Below are 20,642 nucleotides of genomic sequence, written 5' to 3'. Positions count from 1 at the left end.
CATTTTATATTGTGTGTACTCTCTGGATCCATGGAATCGAATTTAGGTTTGTATTGTATATCTTTAGCTGCTAGCTGTAGGTTATTGTGTATACTGGACGGGTTTTAAATCTTCTCTCTCTCTAAAATTTCTATCGATGTAGATTATATTATACACCGGGGTTATCTCGTAAACCAGAATTAATTGCTGCTGCGCACCGGGGCCTTTTTGTACTATTTATATAGGAATCAATTGATTACTCGGTTTACATACGCGGTATAACAGTGCTAGTATGCATTTGAACGTTTCGACAATTAGAACGGGTCGATAGATGCCACTGATATGATAATGTCGGTAACACCGGATACGATGTCTGATTGCCCTTTGTTTCTAATTTAAAGCGGTTTCCGGCTCCAAGACTACAGCGGTTGTATCAAAGATATGGTAACTATAAATCTTAAATGATAAAATAAAACACCAAGAGTCGACTTAAGTGACATGTGCATGTGCACAGCTGTACAGTATGCGTATGTCATTACTGGAAGTATATTATAGGATTCTAGAAAAGCTGCAATCAAACGCAACCTCCTGACGCAAAAAAACAGACAAGGTCCCACCCGGTTTTACCGTACCATGGTTATAACGGCGTAACCCGTCGGCATATGGCACGATGGATCGTCTGCCTCAACCGCCAATACATATGTGTGTTGCAGTCAAGGTCTTGGTCTGAGCTCAGAGCGATTTGACGTCCATGGATTAAACGGAAACGGAAGAATGTCGCTCCGACCAGATCAAAGATTCAATAGTTATAATAGAAGTGGGTTACTTTCATATCAAAAGGAAGGGATAGAAAAATAAAAAAAGAATTAAAAAAAAAGTTCAACTGAAGATTGTACCTCGGCTTGTACAGCTGCTGTTTCCAGGAATGCTATAGTCAGGTTTAGGAAGGAGGACCAGTGATCACGTCCAATGAAAAGGACAGTTTTATATTTTTTATAGTTATATTGGCATAGTATAGACTTTTTCTTTTCTTTCGTGAATGGAGCGTCAATTGGGTCAGTTGAACACGGAGGAAGGCCCGCTAGTTGGGGAATTGGGTTCTTGTTCACATGCCTAATGAACGACCCCAACCGACCGCCGCCCCGTCATATGCGGGATGTAATAAAGATGACCAGCAATTTTAATGGGAAAATCCCCTTTTCCTATTCGATGGGTTCCAGCAGGCCTGGCGTGGGATTTAAGCAGTACAGACACATCCTACTGCTTGTTTTTTTATTTTTTATTTTATTTTTCCTCTTGGGGGGAAGTTTAGCTGCACCCCAGTAATTTCCGCCACAGAAATATGCAATATGACGGGCGAACCGAGCTAGACAGCCTCAACCAAGATCGATTCTTTGGGCTTGGAAACCCGGATGTTTGTTTATGATTTTCTGGCTACCCCTTTGCATGTGCACGCATATATGCGCATGCCGGGACTTTTGCGAAGGAGGACAGGAAAAAAAGAAGAAAAGAAAGAAAGAAGAAAAAAAGAGAGCGAGCAAGATACAAGACAAGCAGCGAAGGGACACCTCGCATGTATGTAAGTACTATGTAATTTCGTGATTGGCAAAAATTTATTTCATTTTTTTTTAATTTTTTTTCTCCCTCTCTCGTGATCGAGTACATGTAGGCGGCGGTCGAGCTAGTTAGAATTCCTCGTTAGTTAGATCCAAAATCCTCTAGGCCCTCCTGGCGTCTGCATGATCTAGCTCACATTATTCGAATCGAAACTTGGACAGCGGAAGGTTTATGAGCCAGGGTTATTATTGTTTTTTCTCTCCTTTATAACCTGTTCGTTCCACTGCTTTATACAGACGAGAAGTATATACTTCCTAGTCCAATCAATCTTGTAATAGGTTAACGAGTTTTTTCAAATTTCAAATTTCAACCTTCTTGTTCTTCTTCTTGTTCTTTCTTTCCTTCATTCTCTCCTTCTCCACGAACTGACCTTTGATTCAATTGGGACGCGAGCGAGCGAGCGAGTATCAGATCAGATTGAACATTGCATCGACCTGTCGCTGCTGTTTGTTCGGTTCTTTGCCCATTCCTTTTCGATACAATCCCATACCATCCCCGAACGGTCCTTGTGAGACACAAGCCCTGCACCCGCAGACGTGTGTGCTCTCTCCCCAGCGCGACCCCGAAAAATCAGGCAGATTGAAGGACGCCCACGGCACCTGTCGACCTGCCATTCGACAAGACGTGCCCTGTCGAGGAGGACACCGACATAAGCCTGCCGAGACTTTCCATTCGTGTTGTGGTTGTGGTTGTGCGTGTGGGCGTGGTTGCTCTCGCTCGTCCAGTCCAGTCCCCGTCTCTCCAACAGAGTCTAAAAGCTCGACCTTCCTTCATATCCGTTGGTTCCGACTCCTGAACCCGATTGAATTCTTCCATCACTCTTCTCCTCCTCTTCATCACCTTCATCATCTTCATCTCCTCCATCATCTTCTCTCTATCCTCATCTTCATCACCCTTTCCGCGTCCTCCTACTCTTCATAGTCACCTGGACCATCATAGAAACACGAATAACGATAGTCTCACGACCAGTTTCGACCGACCTCCCCCTTAATTCTCCCCATATTCAGGGACAGTAAACATGTCGTCCCTTCCCATCCCATCCATAGACCGGCCCTTCGGTATCCACCTTTGGCCAATCTTCTCGAAGGTTTTCGAATTGGTCGTAGGCTATCCGGCCGAAGAGTTCGAGTTCGTGCACGGAAAGACACCTGTCTCGACTCTTCCTAATGCCTTGGCGATCATCACCGTCTACTACATCGTCATTTTCGGCGGTAAGGCCATTATGGCCGATCGAAAGCCATTACGATTGAATGCCCTCTTCCAGATCCACAATGTCTTCTTGACGTTTCTTTCTGGTTCGCTTTTGGTTTTGGCAATGGAGCAGCTGATTCCAATCTTGCTTCGTCACGGATTGTTCTATGGTATCTGCAATATCAACTCCTACACCCCGAAATTGGTTGTTATTTATTACGTAAGTTCTCCTTGAGCTCTCGTTCCTTTTCGTTCTTTTTTTTTTTTGGCCGATTCATATAGTCGCGGGTATGATGATGTTAACTAACGTTTTTGTTGATATATAGTTGAACTATTTGACCAAATATGTAAGCGTTCCGTAACGGAGCAGCTGCAGGCTGCAGCTAGCCATTGAAGGATTGGGAGAATATGTGACTAACGCGTTGATGCAGTTCGAGCTCCTTGATACCGTCTTCCTGTTCTTGAAGAAAAAGCCATTGAGTAAGTTTCATTGAAGTCGATTGATTGGTTGTTTGATTGATTGTGTATGATGGGATTGGTTGCTGACCAGGCGTGAAATAGCCTTCCTCCACACCTACCACCACGGTGCTACCGCGTTGTTGTGCTATACTCAGCTCGTCGGAACAACCTCTGTTGTAAGTTTTCTCCCGATTGAATTGATCTCAGAGCATTGTCGGGTATAAGTTGGCTGACATTATCTTCTTTGTAGCAATGGGTCCCGATCACTATCAACTTGTTCGTCCATGTTGTTATGTACTGGTACTACTTCCTCTCTGCCCGTGGCATCCGTGTCTGGTGGAAGGAATGGATTACCAGACTCCAGATTGCTCAGTTCATTATTGACCTTGGTGAGTACAAAGAGACCCACTTCCTGCGCTCGGCCCTTCCCGAAGCCACAACCAGGATAATGTGCTAATACGGAACCAAATCCCTTCTAGTCTTCGTCTACTTCGCTTCTTACACCTACTTCACATCCACCTACTTCAGGTGGATGCCCAGTGCTGGCGAATGCGCCGGTGAGGAATTCGCTGCTATCGCTGGCATGGGTATCTTGTCTTCCTACTTGGTCCTTTTCATCTCCTTCTACTTGGCTACCTACAAGAAGTCTGGAAAGCGAGCTGCTCGCAAGTCTATCTCGAACGGAACCATCAGTCTCGATCCTAAGTTCTCCGATGCTGCTTTGGAAAACGTCGTCAAGACTCCAACCACCCTTAAGCCTAGCCAGAACGCCCTCTCTACCACTTACGATGGAGCCGGAAACGGAGAGCTCCGTGCTCGTGCTCCAAGCCCAGGTGGTCCAGTCACCCGTTCCAGGAAGGCCTAAATCTCGAGATGGTGCAGGAAACTGCTGTTCATCTTGGGATTCGGCTTTCAACAGGTGGCTAGCCAAACAAATCCATCTGCTAGCAGGTGGAAATATCATCAATCGACATCCTATTCACCTCTAACAATTCATTTCTTGTCAATACTCTCTTACAAGGACAACGCTTCATCAACGGTGGCTGCAAGTGTGAACAATAGGCTACCGTGGGCAAGAATAAGTACACTTTAATCCAAAACAATGTTCACTTCTGGTTCACTTTTTTATTCTTGTTTTCGCACTTCTGTTTTTCCCTTTCTAAAGAAAACACAACATTGGGTCGTTCCCAGAAATAAACTTATTCGACTAAACCCCTCTTCTTACTCTTTCCTGTATCTACTTTTTAGCCCCCCTTTTTTGCTCCTTTTTCACTTTTATGCTCTTTTTTTCCGGTCCTCTGTTCTTTCTCTTTTTTTCTCTTTTCCTTTTGATCAATATCCTTTTAACTCATGAAATACGTGGGGCTGGGTTTACTGTCCGGTGGGTGGGATGATAAAATAAAAAAATACGGCATTTTTTGGGATAGGGAAACAATTACGGGGAATTGTGCCTATGACTATTAGGAAAAATCAATGATAATGCTAATTTCTATTAATCAAGTTTGCAATTGGTATCGTAGTTATATATAAGTTGCGATTTTGCGATGTAATTCCTCGTGTGACTAGCTTAGCGGGTCGACGTGTCAGGTGGGTTTGGCTGTAGAGCGATCAAAGTATATATATCAGTTCAAATCTACATTGATATCACATCACAGTTAACTTTGGATGGTGTTAACAATTCGTAAATCTTTGTTTCTCCATTTGTTTTATATAACTATTACAAGACGATTATATCGAACATAGACCTGCTACTTATTACATCACTAATTCTCCAATCCTCAAATCGAATACCCATACCACCATATATATATATATATATGTTCAATCATCTAAACCTTAGGCTTAAAGGTTCCATCCTTGAACTGTTGCAACTTCTTCCTAGCCCCCTCTAAGAACGTGGGTTCATCCCAATCCTTCAACAAACTCTCGTTCTTGAGAACAGCCGTCGCCCATTTCCCAAAGTTTGGTAGGGCGAGGAGTTTTTCCTTGAATGTTGGTGAGAGGATACCATTGCTTGATTGGGAGAAGTTGCGAATGATGAATGGGGCGATTGCGACCTATTTTTATTATTATAAAGTTAACATGGTTTTCCTACGGGGTTTGAATCGGTTATAAACCGTACGTACCTCAGCAAGTGTGAACCTATCCCTTCCACCCAAGAAAGGACCATCCCCATCCCCCTCCAACTTCGCAAACAAAGGATCAATCTCCTTCTCAACAGCAGCAACAGCAGTATCAACAGCTTCCTTCGCAGCTACCTCCTCACCCACACTAGCCAACGCAGCCTTGATAAACGTAGTACCGACTTTATTCCCCCAAGTATCAATAACAAACAAAATCCTAGCCCTCTCAGCAGCGCCTCCCAAACTTCCTGGTGAAGGAATTAAATGGTTTGGAAATAGATCGGTGAGGAAATGGACTATTATCAAACTTTCGTTTACGATTACTTGTTTTCCGTTGTTGAAGGATGGGGAGGTGAAGGTTAGGGCGGGGACTGTGCCCCTTGGGTTTATTTTTAGGTAGGATTCTGGGCGGGGGGTGTTTAGATCGATGAAGGAGGGGGTGAAGGGGATGTTTAGTTCGTGGAGGGTGATGAGGGTTCGGTGGACGTAGGGGCAGCTGGGGTTGGAGTAGAGGGTTATGGAGAGGTCGGATGGGGCGGACATTTTGGAGGTTGGGTTAAATTTATGTGTTGGGGTTTGTTGGATTTTTGTTTGGAGTCGATTCTCTGGTTTGGATTCGAAGCAAGCTTGGTTGGATGGTGGTTGTAGATTGTATTTTTTTCTGTAATTAATTGGAGTTTATATAGAAAAATGGCGAGAGGGGTTATTTGGCCAATTGACACCCCCTTCTCCACTGTAACTGCGGGTTAACTAACTTGGATCATATGTTTATGGCAGGCCGGGTACCTGGGTTAGGTGCTTAGCTACTTAGGCGGGGCGGTAGCTATCGCATGATACAATTCCTGCACTGTTCAACGCCATATGCGCTATCTTTCGTCTAGTATAGTATAACTAGCACTATCACTACTCTCCCAAACCTAATGCACGGGAGCACGGGTACCCGGATGACATAGCTAACGTTATTGAAATTTAATTAAATATTGAAGCGCCGCGCAATTGATTTTGTAAGCAACGGTGACTTGCATATTTGATTTGTAAGAACTATTGAGCTTTTTTGCTAGGAAATAGAGTTAAAGTAGCTGTTTGCATGGGACTTTCGGGGTTTTCTTTAAATTTTTGGCGATAAATGTATGTGGGTATCGCATCTGCGGGTTTTGGGTTTTTCGCGGTTCGGAACCGAAATGTGTCCCGCTCCGAACCGAAGTTTGGGGTAGATTACAAAGCAGAGGGGTTTGATACGGTTCCGCTTTTTTTTTTTGGGGTATTTTTTTTACCCGTTATCTGCTGTGCGGTGGGTAATGGTTCTTTGAAGTCTGTGTCTTTTTTTTTTTTTTTTTTGGATGAAGGGGTGTAACGTTTTCGGCCGGAAACATGCTGAAGAACGGGAATCGGTGAGGAGCAGGTGGTCGACCTTTTTTTTATTTCTTTTCGGTCGGGTAGCTATTCTGCATATGCTTAAGTATGTTCTATGCACCTGTGTAGGAGCTAGCCTCAAATCCAGACGCTCGAGGCGGAGTGTAGGGGCAAGCATAAGGTATTCCTATGCATAAAGTATTCCTGGGACCAGCATGGGTCCCCACTTGATAGACATTTACGATTGAATTATATTTATTTACTTAGGTATGCACCTCTTATATGTATACTACTAGTTCGAGACGGAAAGAAGTATATGCGGCCGTGTAAATCGCTGAATTAACATTATCAACATTGCATATTATTGTCATACGTGCCAGGGGCTTGAACGACGAGAACGGGACTCGCATATCAACAAGTGCTCAGGAAACAGAAGAGGGGGTGAAAGAAGAAGTGATGGTTAGGGACAGGCCAGCTTGTACAATTGCGTAGAGAAGACGACGAGGAATGAGTACGGAGAAAGAAGAGAGAGAGAGAGAGAAAGAGAAAAGGACATTCCCGTGAATTTGGTTCTTTTGATACCCCTATTTAACGCCTTGAGAGATAAAAATAAAAACGTAGAAGCAATATTATTGAAGAACAGGGGAAGAAGTTAAAGGGGCTACAGTTAAGAAGCAATCAACGACATAGAAACAAGCTGAAAATCGTACCCAGGATTTGAACTTGTGCTTTGGAGAAATGAAGAGATGTGGAAAGGAAAAAAAACTTAAAGATGCCGGACTCACTGTCCTCGTTTGTCTTGGTGACGTTTATCTTGAACACCACTTCGCTTTATGCATGGGGGTTGGAAGTGATTTTCGAGAAGTAAAGATCACGGTTGACGCGGAGAATGGTACATCCTTTGTGGCAGAAACCCAGATGAAAAAGAAACCCGTGAAGAACGAGAAATAAGAGTTGAAAGTAGCACGCTGCCGTGATAGAACACCAAGAGAAACTCGCGCTGGTAGCATAGGTAATCGAAAGGTAAGGAAACTCTAGACAAAAAGGATTCGAGACGTAGAACAATTAGCGCCATCGTCGAGTATTTGACTAAACGCCAGGTGTCATCTACTAATTCTTTATCGCCAAAGATCCATTCTACTCTTTCGATTATCACGTCGCTCTCGCCACGAGAGTCGCTTCTCGTCGTTCGGATTCGGGAGTCCCAAGAATCGAGGAGATTGAGGTCCTCCACCTGCGGCTGCGAGAAGGGCACCGAACTCGTCAAGTTCCTCACCGGCTCCTTGATCCGTTAAGGTAAATGTCGACCAAACGAGCCCATTCCAACCCTTGGCGTGAATAGTAAGACTCTCAAGTCGTTGTAGAATCTGGAAATCCTTGCCGTAAGTTTGCATAGTCTCCGTAACACGCTTTAGCATCTTCCCAAAGTTCTCGTCGCGCACATGAAGCGTCTTGAGTTTTGGAAGACCGCCGAGACGTAAGCTTTCGCAGAGATATTCGTAGTAACTCGTTGCAGGGCTTGCGAGAGTCTTGGATTGTTGAGCAGGTCGGATTTCATAAGAAAGTTCACGGAGGGTAGCGCTTTGCAATGGTGGATGTGGTGGTTGATCATAAGCCGGGAAAATTCTAGTGACCGGAGCGTTAATACGCAGCGTCTTTAGGTAGGGAAGCTGCTGGAGGATTTGGTAGATAAGATGGGGTGGGAAGTCGATTTCCTTTAACGTTAGGTGTTCCAAAGTCTGCTGGACAGCTGGCGAAGAGATATATGCGATGATTGAATCGTATGTGATTTTGTCACATTTTGAGATGGAAAGTGAGTTGAGAGGTGGAAGCAATGGGCGTTTTCCAGCGACTCCTGGAGACAAGAAACGACCGGTGACCCAGGGTAGCTCTTGGATACCAACTGAGGTGATCTTTGGGAGGGTTGCCAAAACTCCAGCGATTTGTTCTTCTTCGACATTCAACTTCCAGAGTTCAATAAACTCGAGATTGACCCACGGCCTATCAATGGAGAGCCCCAAAAACCCATTTTCGGACCCTTCTGTCCAACGCATGCGTCGCAGGTCTGGGCACTTCTGATACATAATAGCCTTCAATGCTTGACATGTTGGGTCGTCCTTGTAGAAGCCGTCTGGCAAGTCCATCCAGCGGAGGTTGGACAGTGGGACGTTTACCAACGAAGTCAGGACATTTTTGCAGGACTCTCGGGTCATGTACTGGAGTCGAATGTAGAGTGTGTAGTTAGCCAAGTCGTCGTTCAACCTAAAAGTGCGAATCAAGAGGTCCATCCTCTCGGCGGCAGTGTCGATAGTGTCCGGGTCGGTGTAGATAACTCTCGAGCGACGTTTGCGAAGCTCGTCAAGCTGCTCTTCACGACCACAATAATGAACTCGTTCCAACTGAATGTTTTTGTAGAGTAGCATCTGAGCGACCCGAGACCATTTCAAACAGACCAGGGCGATATGAGCTAGATCACGACTATCGCAAAGGACACAGCCATTGACGTAGTGAAGTATTTCCTCATCAGAGTAGAGCGATTCGTTGCCAACATGAGGCGCGACATAAGTGAATATTTTGGCCAAGATTTCGTTTGGAAGCTTAACCGCAAGCGATGGCTTTAGCTTGCGAGGAACATCTGGCATAGGCGGAGCATCCTGGAATTTGTGTTTGTACGTCTGTCGGAAGTCAGGAACACTGTGGTTACCGTACATTCCAAACTTCTTCCCATTTTTCGCGGCAGGCTTATCGAAATATTGATCATCAGCAGTGACCGTCGACTTTGTTTTCGACTTGCCAAAGAGTTTCATAAACTTTTTCATAGTGATAGAATTTGCCGGAACGGTCCGTCCGGCAGCGGATGAAGGTAGGGGATGAAGAGAGAATGTGAAATCGGGATGATGTCGATGTTGATGTTGATGTCGGTGTTTGATGTTTGATGTTGGTAGTGATGATGATGATGATTATGATGGCGATGAGGTGAGACGGAGGAAGAAGAGTGAGAGAAATAGAGAGAAGGGGGGCGATACAACGTTCCCTCAAATGCGAATTCGGCGAAATGACCCCTTGTAATTTGATCGTGACAACGTTCCTCGTGAATTGCAACAGGCCCCCGGCGAGATGGGATCGAGTAGTAACAAGCTAGAAAGCTTCAATTCTTCCGGATCCAATGCAATTGAATTCGTTCTCCTCGAAGTGTAGCTTTTTGCGCTCTGTTCCCGGTTGGTTATCTCAATGCGGCACAACCCAATGCAACCAACCACTTGGTCTCGAGATCCAAAAATACGCGCTCTTAATGCTTTCTCCTAGCTAGAAAGCTCGATCGAAACGGTAGAAAAAGGGACCCCTTGAAGAGGAAAAACTTCGGGGACTCGAGAAGGGGGGGACGAGCAAAGTACAGTATTTATCGGCCTCGTATTGCTGCTTATCAGGCTGATGCTTGCAATGCGCCTGTCCTGTCCAGTCCTGCGAGAAGAGAAGAGCGGGCGACCCGTGGAATACCGTTCTACCCACAACGCGCTAACCTTTTTCTAACAACAGTTTAATTTCGCTCTTTTTGCTGACCAGGATCCTGTTCCTTCAGCTCGACGGGATCGTGTGGGTGTATATACCACACAGCACTGCGTATTTGGAAGTGTATGTGAAATCGATTTAAATCTGACGATGGGTAGGTATGTATGTACATATACGGGACTAGTATTTGGGTCCAAAAAGAGGAATCTTTGCCCGGAATATACCCAATGTTTAAGGCTATCGATGCGGACTTTGTCGAAAATACTAACTGGCCGTCTTCTGCAGGGAACATCAATACCGTTAGCAAAGGAATTCTGGAAATCTCTGGGCATTTCTTCCTTTGTGCCCGCACCCTGCAGTACCTCCTGACGAATGACGCTATCCAGCTGCCCGCAACAGGAATGTGGGAAGACTCTTTGCAGACAAACTCAAGAGATGATATTGGTGGTGGGTATGCTCAATGCAATGCAATGCTTACTTTACTTTTGGGGGGGTGGTTGATCAGGGTCCAAGCGATATGTCTACTGTACTGTTTGCATGTGGCTGCTGCTGTGGCGATAGGTATGGATGCGACGGTTTATTGAGTATGGTATGGGTCGTATTTGAGTGAGGAAAAGAATCTTCAGGAGAATAAGGATAAGAAGAAGAAAGAAAAGAAGAAAGAGAAAGGAGAAGAAGAAGAGAGCTACTGCTTTTAAGAAGAAGAAGAAGAAGAAGATCTAAGAATGTCGCACCAGCTGGAACTGTAGGTAAGTACTTGCTTGACCGTCGTGGACTTCCTCGACGAGGGGTGTGCCGCTACTAAATATATTTCCGGACAGCTACTGACAAAGTATATGTCATTGGCGGTGTTTTGAAACAATCCAACAGTTCCCCGTTCTTCCTCACTTTCCTCTACCAGTCACCTGTCACAATCGCCCAAACCTCTGACATTTACTTATGTGGTGTACTTACAGGCAACGACCAGCTTACGAGTGGGAAGAGACAGGAGAGGGCATGAGGGGCGTGCGACTGAATAACGGCGTTTCACATCCTACTCTCACCCCCAGACGATTCGGCTATCAACCCGCAGTTATCTGACTCGTGTAGGGCCTGTTAGGCTTGGTCTTCAACGATCTCCCTCCATTGGTCACCAGGGATTTGTCGATGACATTACTCGTCTACACCCTTGAACTGCAGCTCGCCCGGTCTTGGAAGAGGGCAGGCGGCTCGTCATTTTACTTCGCCTTTTTTACTTCCCTTCTTTTTTTTTTAAAAAAAAAGTCAAAGTGTCTACTGGAGTCCTTGTATGTGCAGGAAAGTGGGACCACCTGATGTAAGCGATATTTTCTTTACAAGCAAGCCTGCGCATGAAGAGAAACCAAAAAAAAAAGGCAAGGAAGAAAAAGGACCTTTTAAACGCTCAACCTGGGTATGCATCGATGCTTGACGAAGTTTTTTTCTCTTTCTTCTCCCTCACGCTGGGGGAATATCGACAAGGGACACTAGCTTTTCGGCTTTTTTTATCCATTCTCCCCTGACAGAAATCGCCAATGTGCAACGTTTTTTTCGGTTCGTCTACGGCGAGAGCGAGAGCGAGCCAGGTGTTTCTGCGCGCACGGACGGTGCTGGCTAAAATTGATGGAAAAGTCCAGACTTTGGGGATTATCTAAGCCTACGGTTCAGTCTAATTCGGTGAATACAGACTAGGCAAGGGGCAAGGGGGGAAGTGTCGTCTACACCGACGATATTACATTCTTACGGGATATGTCTACGGTAGACGTTAGGGAAATACCAGGGAATTGTCATATCAAATGACGGAATTCCCTGAGTCAGGTTATCGGATGGAAGGCCCTTGAGCCTCGACGCCAGGGGTTATATTTTTTCGCATACGTAAATTTATATATCCGGATATCCAGGCACATATGTCGAGGATGGTACTCCTCCCAGATTCCAAGGTGGACGACGATATATGCCATACTAATTCAATTACTAACTGAAAAGCTACCTAAGTATCTACAAGTTTAGTAGACAACCTATCGATATCACTGTGATTAGTGGATTTGGGTCTCGCTGGCTTAGTAATGGGTATTGCAATTCTCCAATTCGCCCGATCGCGGACTAATTATGATCATAACACGAATACGGCATGCATGGTATAGATGTCGACACCATATGCCATTCCACGATATAATTAGTCTATTTTCTAGTAGTTTTATGGAGTAAATGCCAAAAATATGATACGGTTAGCTGTTCCTCCAGGGCTTATATATATACAGGTAATAACAGCTTGTTAGCGCCCACTGCTGATATATTTAATACACAATATAATATAACTACACTCATGACATATAATCATACCAACGACATCTCAAACTGGTACTGTACAGAATATTAATACTGCGAACTATCTATGTAATGTATAAGTAAGTAGGTATGTTATGATATAGGTAAGGCAGTAATTTATGGAATACATGAACGTTCAATCAATCTTGAAATTTACAACTATGATATTATAGTATTCCCTTGCAACCAACTCTGCCAGCTTGCCAAAAATATAAAATATAAAATTCAAGCGGTTACTTGAAACCTCGCTTCGAATACTCCAGATTTACTTTTCTTTGACAGTCCGGGGTATATGTATGGAGCACCAGCATTGCAATTATATCCCGCGAAACAGGCCATAGTCACGTGGGTCCAATGGTCCAAACATACCAATACCCCTTTCAGCGATAAAATTCATCTTTTCAGCTTAGACAGACTTAGCTAATTGGAAAAATAGAAAACCCGGAGTCTATGTCTGATTAGGAATTTCTTTCAGTTTTCTAACTGAGCTTTGAGGGGATATTGAATATCTGGAGTTGTATAGACGGTACATATCGGTCCTGTGTAGACGCTGTACAGTACAATACAATACATGTGTCTGTGTCTGTGTCTGTGGATGCATCTCTGCACGGAAACCTATCGGAATTTCCTCCGTTTGGCAGAATCAACTTCCAGAACTCAACCCCCTTTAAACAGACTAAATAAGCCGATTGGTTAGGACTTCATTTGCATTATTGTGCGACGCTTCGAGGACGAAGCTGTTTGGCTGAAATCTCTGTCGAGTTCTCATCTTTTTTTTTTTTTTTTTTTGTCTTTGCCAACTTCTCCACACAAGTTTGTTCTGACAGCGAACTAAAACAGTTTTTTTTTTTTTTTATTCAAGCAGCTTCACTTCACATTCGTCTTCACCTTGACCTTGACCTTGACCTGCACCTTTCTTCACCTCACCTTCTCCTCCTCCCCTCATCACCATCATCATCGTCTTCATCACCTTGTAACATAATCCCTCTCCGTCGTCGCTTCATCGTCTTTGGGTTTTTGTACGGTTCCGTTCTCATTTCCATCTTCGACGTATAGCATTTTCATTTCTTACGACTGGAACGACTCCCATTTCTCTTGCATCTAATCTGTGCATGAAACGGTACTGCTTAACTGGTGAGTCCCCGAATCCACATCTGTCCGATGTCTCCCTATGGGACATGCCCATGTCCGTGAGGCCTTCCCATTGGCTGCTTTATGATGCCTCGTTCCTTCCACCCTGCATCATCTCTGTGGCACCTGGCAGACGACATTTGACAAGCCTGGCCATGGCCATCTGCACAAGCTTTTCCCATCTACTTCATACCTACCTGTTTACCTACATATTCGCGATCACACTGCAGCTGCTTGGATTTGCTCTGGTCCACTACATACGATTCTAACGTCTGTCACTTTTTTTTTTCGGTCTCCTCTTCTAGCACGACACTTACCGTTCCTTACTGGTTATTCTGGCCGTGGCGTTGGGTTTTGATCGTCCTGGCAACCTTTATTACACGGCATCTTCGACAACAGTGCCTGGTAATAACAGACGGAGGGATTTTGACACCGACAGTTCCGCTTTTAGTGTCCTAATCTGCTTTGATTTGTGGTTTTCCTGTGGATATCAGGACAACCTCTGGCCATTTGAAGACCTATTTCGCTTGGAGAGGAGTTGTTTTGGGCGATTCCGCACAGCTTGTCTTGTCGAGCTCTGCAGAAGCATCCTCCGTTGTAAAAAAGAAAAAAGGAAAAAGAGCTAGCAAAAGGAGAAGCTGCTAATAAGGTGCAACGGCTTGCCCAGAGTACTAACGAGTGTTATTTCTCAGCGATAATTTCGGTCGTCCCTGAAATCGAGAGTCCCTTTAGTTATCCCTAAACTGGAACTCGAAAATTCTTCGCACAGTTTTTTTTTTTTAACCGAGCAGGACCTGCCTACCCTTATTCCTTCAACAATTTCATCATTTCATTCGCTGCGCCCTACCGACGACGGAATCCTCGATACATTCGTTGAACCGAAGCTACCATTCTATTTCCCGACCTAGATTCGAACCGAGGTCGGCATTTGTCGTCAAAGATTAGGAATCCCATCACCGCCACGCAACAAGCACGTTTCTTTTGCTTAGCCGACAACCTTAACACACGATATCTTTGAATATCACTTTGAACGGTCAATCCTGGGGATCCCTTCTCGAAAAGACTCTTTTTTTAAGAATAAAACATGTTCTACGTGGTTATTCATGTTGCGACAACGTGCGACGAGCATGGTGTTTACGTCACAAAGGATTCCGCGGAAGTCATTGAGATTGGATGGATTCTCCTGAATGCAAAGTCGTTAGAAGAGGTAACTATAGCTCCAGGCGCCCATTGTACCGAACCAGACCTATCTTCTTTGATTGCTATTCTTTCAATGCAACCGTAACTATTCTGAAAATAGGATTTCAAGCTGATCAATTCGCTCTTGTGCCTGTATTCATTTTTAGGTCCACCGTGAGAGTGTCCTCGTACGCCCGGTTAACACTCCGATTACGCCTCTTTGCAGTAAGCGCTTTATCTTTACCCCCCGGTCATCGATAGCCACGAGACTCTTCCTCAGGGGAGCAATGTTTTTGGTGCTACCGCTAAAGACCGTATCTTGTCTATCCTATACTCCTCTGGAGAAAAATAGAGAGTGGGACCCCGGCTGACCAAACAACTTTCTGGGTTCTACAGCTAGTCTCACGACATTGACATGGGAGCATGTTAGAAATGCTGGCACCTTCCGCGATGCCATCAACCGATTCGACAGCTTTGTTCAAGAGTACCTCTCCGGCCAGAACAATGACTTTACCTTTGTCACCTTGGATGCTTGGGACTTGAGGGTCCAGCTTCCAAGAGAAGCTCGTGATAAAGCCGTCGTGTTACCTCCATACCTCCAGCACTCTCGGACTTTTGACCTTCGCACTGAATATACACGATGGCAGTCCCACCATCCGGAAAGTTTACCGTTTGGCCCGTCTTCTCTGGCAAACATCTGTGCCGCTCTTGAAGTCGAGCCAGTGCAATCGTCCGCCCCGATCAAGCACAACCTTCCCTTCCACTTGCAGGCATTGGCACCTGCCTCCCCCAGGAGGGCTATGGAAGAAGCTATTACGTTGGCTAGAGTCCTTCGTGGTCTTATAAAGAAGTCGCAGCCCCTCGAGCAACATCCGGATGTCCTTGCTCGCCCCATGGACGCAAGAGCAGATGTTCGTGCCTTCTTAAGTGAACGAAGTAAAGTCCTTCATATGAGCGGCCTTCCTCACGACACCACGCAGTCCGAACTTGAAAGCTGGTTCACTCAGTACGGGGGCCGACCTATAGCCTTTTGGACCTTGCGCACCCCAGATCAGCATAAACCTACTGGGACTGGTTTCGCGGTGTTCTCTTCTCACGAAGAGGTATGTCTCTTGCATTTGAGTATCGTATGATGGTTATAAATAGCTAACGATTGCGTTTCGATAGGCTGCCGAAAGTCTCTGTATGAACGGAAGGGCTTTGAACGAAAAGGCCATCGAGGTCTCCCCGAGTAGCAGCCGGGTCCTCGACCGTGCCGCTGACATCTTGACTCCATTCCCTCCTAGCAAAAATCGCCCACGTCCTGGTGATTGGACTTGTCCATCATGTGGATTTTCCAACTTCCAGCGCCGTACAGCATGCTTCCGCTGCTCCTACCCAGCCGTTAGTGCAGCTCCAGGTGGCGCGACTGACATGTTTCCGTCTTTCTATCCACCCTCCTCGCTCCTGCCGCCCGCTCCTCCAACTCTTGCCGTCCACGGACACGCTCATGGCATGAACAGAGGAATGTCATCTGGTGGAAGCATGGTTCCTTTCCGTGCCGGAGATTGGAAATGTGGTTCTGAGAATTGTGGCTACCACAACTTCGCCAAAAACGTTAGCTGCCTCAGGTGCGGCGCCAGTCGCGCTGGAGCTGCGGTCGTTGCTGATACTGGTTATTCCTCTCCAATCGAAGCTGCATCACCTTATTCCGGCCCTCCTAGCGCTGGCTTAATCCCACCCCCTGGTGCTCTCGGTTCTTCTGGATTTCACGGGCCAGGCGGATACCCTGGGCCGCAATACGCCCAAGGAGGCTTTGGTATGGGAGGGAGCGTAGCTGGTAGCAGCGGATTCTCTTCACCCATCGGAGCCCCGCATATGGGACACGGTGCTGGTCCTATGAGCAGCGGAGCTTTCGACCAACGGGGCGACCCATCATTTGGCATGTCCGGTAACGGTAACGGGTACGGTAACATGCAAGGTGATGACCTCTCTTTCCTCTCCGGTAGCATTGGAGGACTCGGGCTCAATGACGAACCTCGACAGAGGCTTATTAATGGGTCTATTTCATCGAACCGCTCACCGGCCATGTAACCTCTTTTTAAATTAAAGGAGCGAATTGCCCCCAAGAACAACTCTGCTATCCGACTATCCTTATTTTATCCCTGGATGTTAGGGGGCTATGAAGTTGGTAGAGTGCAGCCGAACGAAGCACCCCTCCTATCCTCAGACTGTATCCCTTGGTATCTCCACTCGAAACTCTTTTTTTTTGCATTAACCATCCTCGAAACATTTTCTACCAGACCCCTAAAAGTCCAAAAAAATTATTCTAGTTCATAGGGCGGGGAGTAGAATTTGCAACTCTCCCTGTTCAACCTCATTTTCCATTCACTGCCGCATCTTTTCTGCTTTATCTGGACGCATGAGCCTCTTGTTTTAGTGTGCAAAAGATATGGAGCGATGGGATATCCTGGGCATTTTCTTCATTACTACATTGCTTTCCTCATTTCTCTTCCTGGCCTGTTTTGGCGAAAAGGAGCAGGTTTTCTAAGGACTACTCTTCTTCTCCGTTACCGCGCATTTTCCCATTTTTTCTTCTTCGCTGTACTTCATTCCTTGTTCTTTACACCCTTTTTCTTTTTCCCATTTTTCTTTATAATATTTTGCGGAATTTTCTTGGAGTTGGAGCATGGTGGGAGGGAACTCATATTATATATGCCGGAAAGACAAAAGTTGGTGATTAAGGATGGGTAGGAGCTGGTGGGGTCTTGTTTTTGGGCATTTTTATGGCACACTTTGCACACACACACGCACACAAAAAGAATGACACAACGAACATGATCACAAAGGAAACCATTACTTCTTAGCTTCAGTATACTATCAAAAGACCAAAAAACATTCTTTATTTCTTCTCTTCTTCTTTTCATTTAATTCTTATTATTCTCTATCTTTCATCCCTTATCATATTACCTGTTGTTCTAGCTTCTTATTATTATTTCTTAAACACTTTTTTTTATATCTTCCTTATTTTTATTTCTTAGAGTGGGAGGAACTCGATCGAACAGTTTGCAAATTTGATGAAATGGGTAACAAAACAAAAAAAAGAAGGAATTACATGGTTATAGGACGTTAAGGGTTGGATTTTTCTGGTTTATTTTACTTTTATTCTCTTTTGGCTGCGGGATCGCCTTTCTTTCTGTTGGTCTTCTGAGAGTTGAATTTTTGCGACTAGAAAGGCCATATTGGGAGGCGAGGTTGGAATTCTTTGTTTTTCTCCTCTTGTACTATTTTTTTTGAATCGATGTTAGTATAGTTTGTAAAAGGATACCTAACTTGGAGCTGAAGCTTGTGGAAGTCTAGGCTTTAATCAATCAATCCAGCTCATGAGGCTTTGGTAGTACTATAGTTCCATGTTTACCGTTGAACGTTTTTTATACATACGATACAACTACCTTGGTTTTGTCTGACTTATCGTTAATCCAGAATGAACGAGTATTTCCCATTGTGGATATATATATAGTCACATTTGTATTATTGAGTATCGTTTACGACAAATATCATCCTAGTACGAGGTCACCTGATTAGGTGATGCCATTGGCGTTTCAAACTCTAGATGCACGGTCTATTCTGATCCCCTGATTACATAGATCAGTGGACCTTTGGATTTTGATATATATTGTAGGGTATCATTAAATTTCGATTCGTTCGGGGTGAGCGGTGTAGAGTCTTCGTATCTCCCTCCTGTACGGTCTATATGTGTATCCTTCTCGTTATACAAAATATATCATAATCTGGACGACCGCCGGCGCCACCTGGTCACTTAAGGAAAGGAAAGGAAAGGAAAGGAAAGGGAGAAAAAACGGAAAGGACCGGAAATGATGATGAAGATGAAACAAAGGTTTTTTTTTTGGTAATTTTTTCTTTCTTTTGTGACGCCCAATTGTTGAATCCTAGGGCGATAAACTAGAACTCATCCGATGATATACACATATATAGGATCGAGGGAGGAAAAACCGGACCACCTTTCCCCTCCTTGTATATCACGTAACACATGAAAACGTTTAAACACGTGGCTGACAGCACCCTACAAGTATATCCGTTGCATACATACCTAGAACCCTTTAGACCTGCCGGCAAACGGGGTTTTAAAACTATAAACCAAAAACGTCACAGTGCATTATCCTACCGCGTCGGAGTCGGAACTGTCATCCCTGAAATTAGAGTTCTAGAATTCTTCGGTGGCTTTGTAAGTCCTGTGGGCTTTGCAGTCAAGTTGTGATACAGAGCTATTGAAACGTACCATGTTGTGATTTAGGCTGTGGTTTCGTTTGTGTAACGTATGCGCAGGTGTCCGAATGGCTATTTCTGGAGTTGGAATGCAGAGCCGCCTCTAAAGGAAAGAGTTTTGGCTAGGAATAGACGAAAGAGGTGGGTTGCATTGTGAAGATTATTGGTTGGGAGTATATATTACGAAGTTAGGTCTTTTACCTCCACCCAGTATTTTCCCTTTATCATTCTCCTCCGCGCGGTTGTGCATCTGATAGAGATGCTGTGCTTCTACGTGATCGCCGGGAAAGGAAAAAGTGAGGAGGAAGGGTGAGGAGTATACATGCTATTTCTAGGACCAAACATGCGTTAGGTATTCATGTTGCGAAACTATACCAGTGGAGTTGTCATTGTTTCAAATTTGTCAGTCGACATAAGGTATCAGCTGGACGTATAACTAGGTCTGAATAGGTCCGTTTACCGGATTTTCGTGTAACAATTCAGTTTCAACGATTGGGAAAGGCCTAGAAAGGGGTCTGGAACATATTCTTTTGCAAGGATGCGCTTTGAGTTACGATTCGATGTGCGTATTAAAAGGGTTTAGTACGACAATGAGTTTTGGGGGGGCAGGGGAAGGTTTATACACGTGCCTTGCGGCGATGGGCTCGTCGGCCGGGATGATTGAAACGGTTGGATGGTTATCTCCGCTTCATGGAGGGTAAAAGATAGGTTGTAACTTGGTTTATTTTTTTACTTCGGTTTCATCTGATGAAAGGGTCCTATGATGGGGGTACAGGTACATAATGTATACATTCTCACTTACACAAACACTCGACCATGTGAAAGTTATGATACTATGAGATCGCGATCGAACATGTGGGAAGACTTAGGTAGCCGCCAGGAAACTCGGTCACTTCTGCAAACCGATTTGGAGGACTATATCCCAGCCTTGTGTGAATTAGACAGGCTTCTTTTAGGCTTCTTCTGACTTTCCTCGTGTTTACTTGCTTAGCCATGGATATATATATCTGTGTGTGTCCGTGTGTCCGTGTGCATTTGTACAACTTTGGCCACGTTTCATCCCTGTACGGCTGATTGGAAATGAGCTCATAAGGAACAAAAATGCTGTATTACATCTTGAGAAGACTGGGTTTTCGTAGAATTGCTTTAGTTTACTCCGTGGATTGGTTTGTGTGACAGAATGGAAGTGGTTGGAGATTATCTGGAGGCTGGTGAATTCGTGAACGTACACTGATTTTCCTTTTGAGGCCCTGGATCTCGAAGATGTGTTGGATTGTTGGATTTCTTCGGTTCGATGTTATTCGGATTTAAGGGATGCGCTTGGCGTTTAACTGATCGGTGATAACTCGTTCACCAAGTTTGGAATCCAAAGACTAAATGATTCCTCTTCAACCATCACAACTTCAAGCTTCATCGCCACCACCCTTTCTTCAATCGCATCGCCTCCATATCGAACTCGCAACTCTAAATCACTAAGGACCTCTATATAATACGCGTACCGACTTCTCT

At 44.8% G+C, this 20,642-nt stretch overlaps 4 protein-coding genes across 4 annotated transcripts; 2 read left to right on the top strand and 2 right to left on the bottom strand.

The window, feature by feature from the left end:
• Positions 1–2,614: 2,614 nt before the first annotated feature.
• AOL_s00007g380 (uncharacterized protein) lies at positions 2,615–4,111 on the top strand (the record flags this gene model as incomplete). Its single annotated transcript, XM_011120281.1, has 6 exons — positions 2,615–3,007; positions 3,114–3,134; positions 3,219–3,267; positions 3,349–3,422; positions 3,497–3,635; positions 3,726–4,111. 6 exons carry the CDS (start codon positions 2,615–2,617, stop codon positions 4,109–4,111), a joined length of 1,062 nt encoding a protein of 353 aa, XP_011118583.1.
• Positions 4,112–5,075: 964 nt separating this feature from the next.
• AOL_s00007g379 (uncharacterized protein) lies at positions 5,076–5,912 on the bottom strand (the record flags this gene model as incomplete). The annotated part of the gene is made up of 2 exons (XM_011120280.1): positions 5,076–5,303; positions 5,373–5,912. The coding sequence occupies 2 exons, from the start codon at positions 5,910–5,912 to the stop codon at positions 5,076–5,078; spliced, it is 768 nt and encodes a 255-aa protein (XP_011118582.1).
• A 1,928-nt stretch (positions 5,913–7,840) lies between these two features.
• AOL_s00007g378 (uncharacterized protein) lies at positions 7,841–9,541 on the bottom strand (the record flags this gene model as incomplete). Its single annotated transcript, XM_011120279.1, has 1 exon — positions 7,841–9,541. One exon carries the CDS (start codon positions 9,539–9,541, stop codon positions 7,841–7,843), a length of 1,701 nt encoding a protein of 566 aa, XP_011118581.1.
• Positions 9,542–14,772: 5,231 nt separating this feature from the next.
• AOL_s00007g377 (uncharacterized protein) lies at positions 14,773–16,940 on the top strand (the record flags this gene model as incomplete). The annotated part of the gene is made up of 4 exons (XM_011120278.1): positions 14,773–14,895; positions 15,035–15,092; positions 15,264–15,970; positions 16,035–16,940. 4 exons carry the CDS (start codon positions 14,773–14,775, stop codon positions 16,938–16,940), a joined length of 1,794 nt encoding a protein of 597 aa, XP_011118580.1.
• Between the last annotated feature and the right edge of the window lie 3,702 nt (positions 16,941–20,642).

This window comes from Orbilia oligospora (genome assembly GCF_000225545.1).
Source record: "Orbilia oligospora ATCC 24927 unplaced genomic scaffold scaffold00007, whole genome shotgun sequence".
Classification (NCBI taxonomy): Eukaryota; Fungi; Ascomycota; class Orbiliomycetes; order Orbiliales; family Orbiliaceae; genus Orbilia; species Orbilia oligospora.
This window is presented reverse-complemented; position numbering and strand designations above follow the sequence as displayed.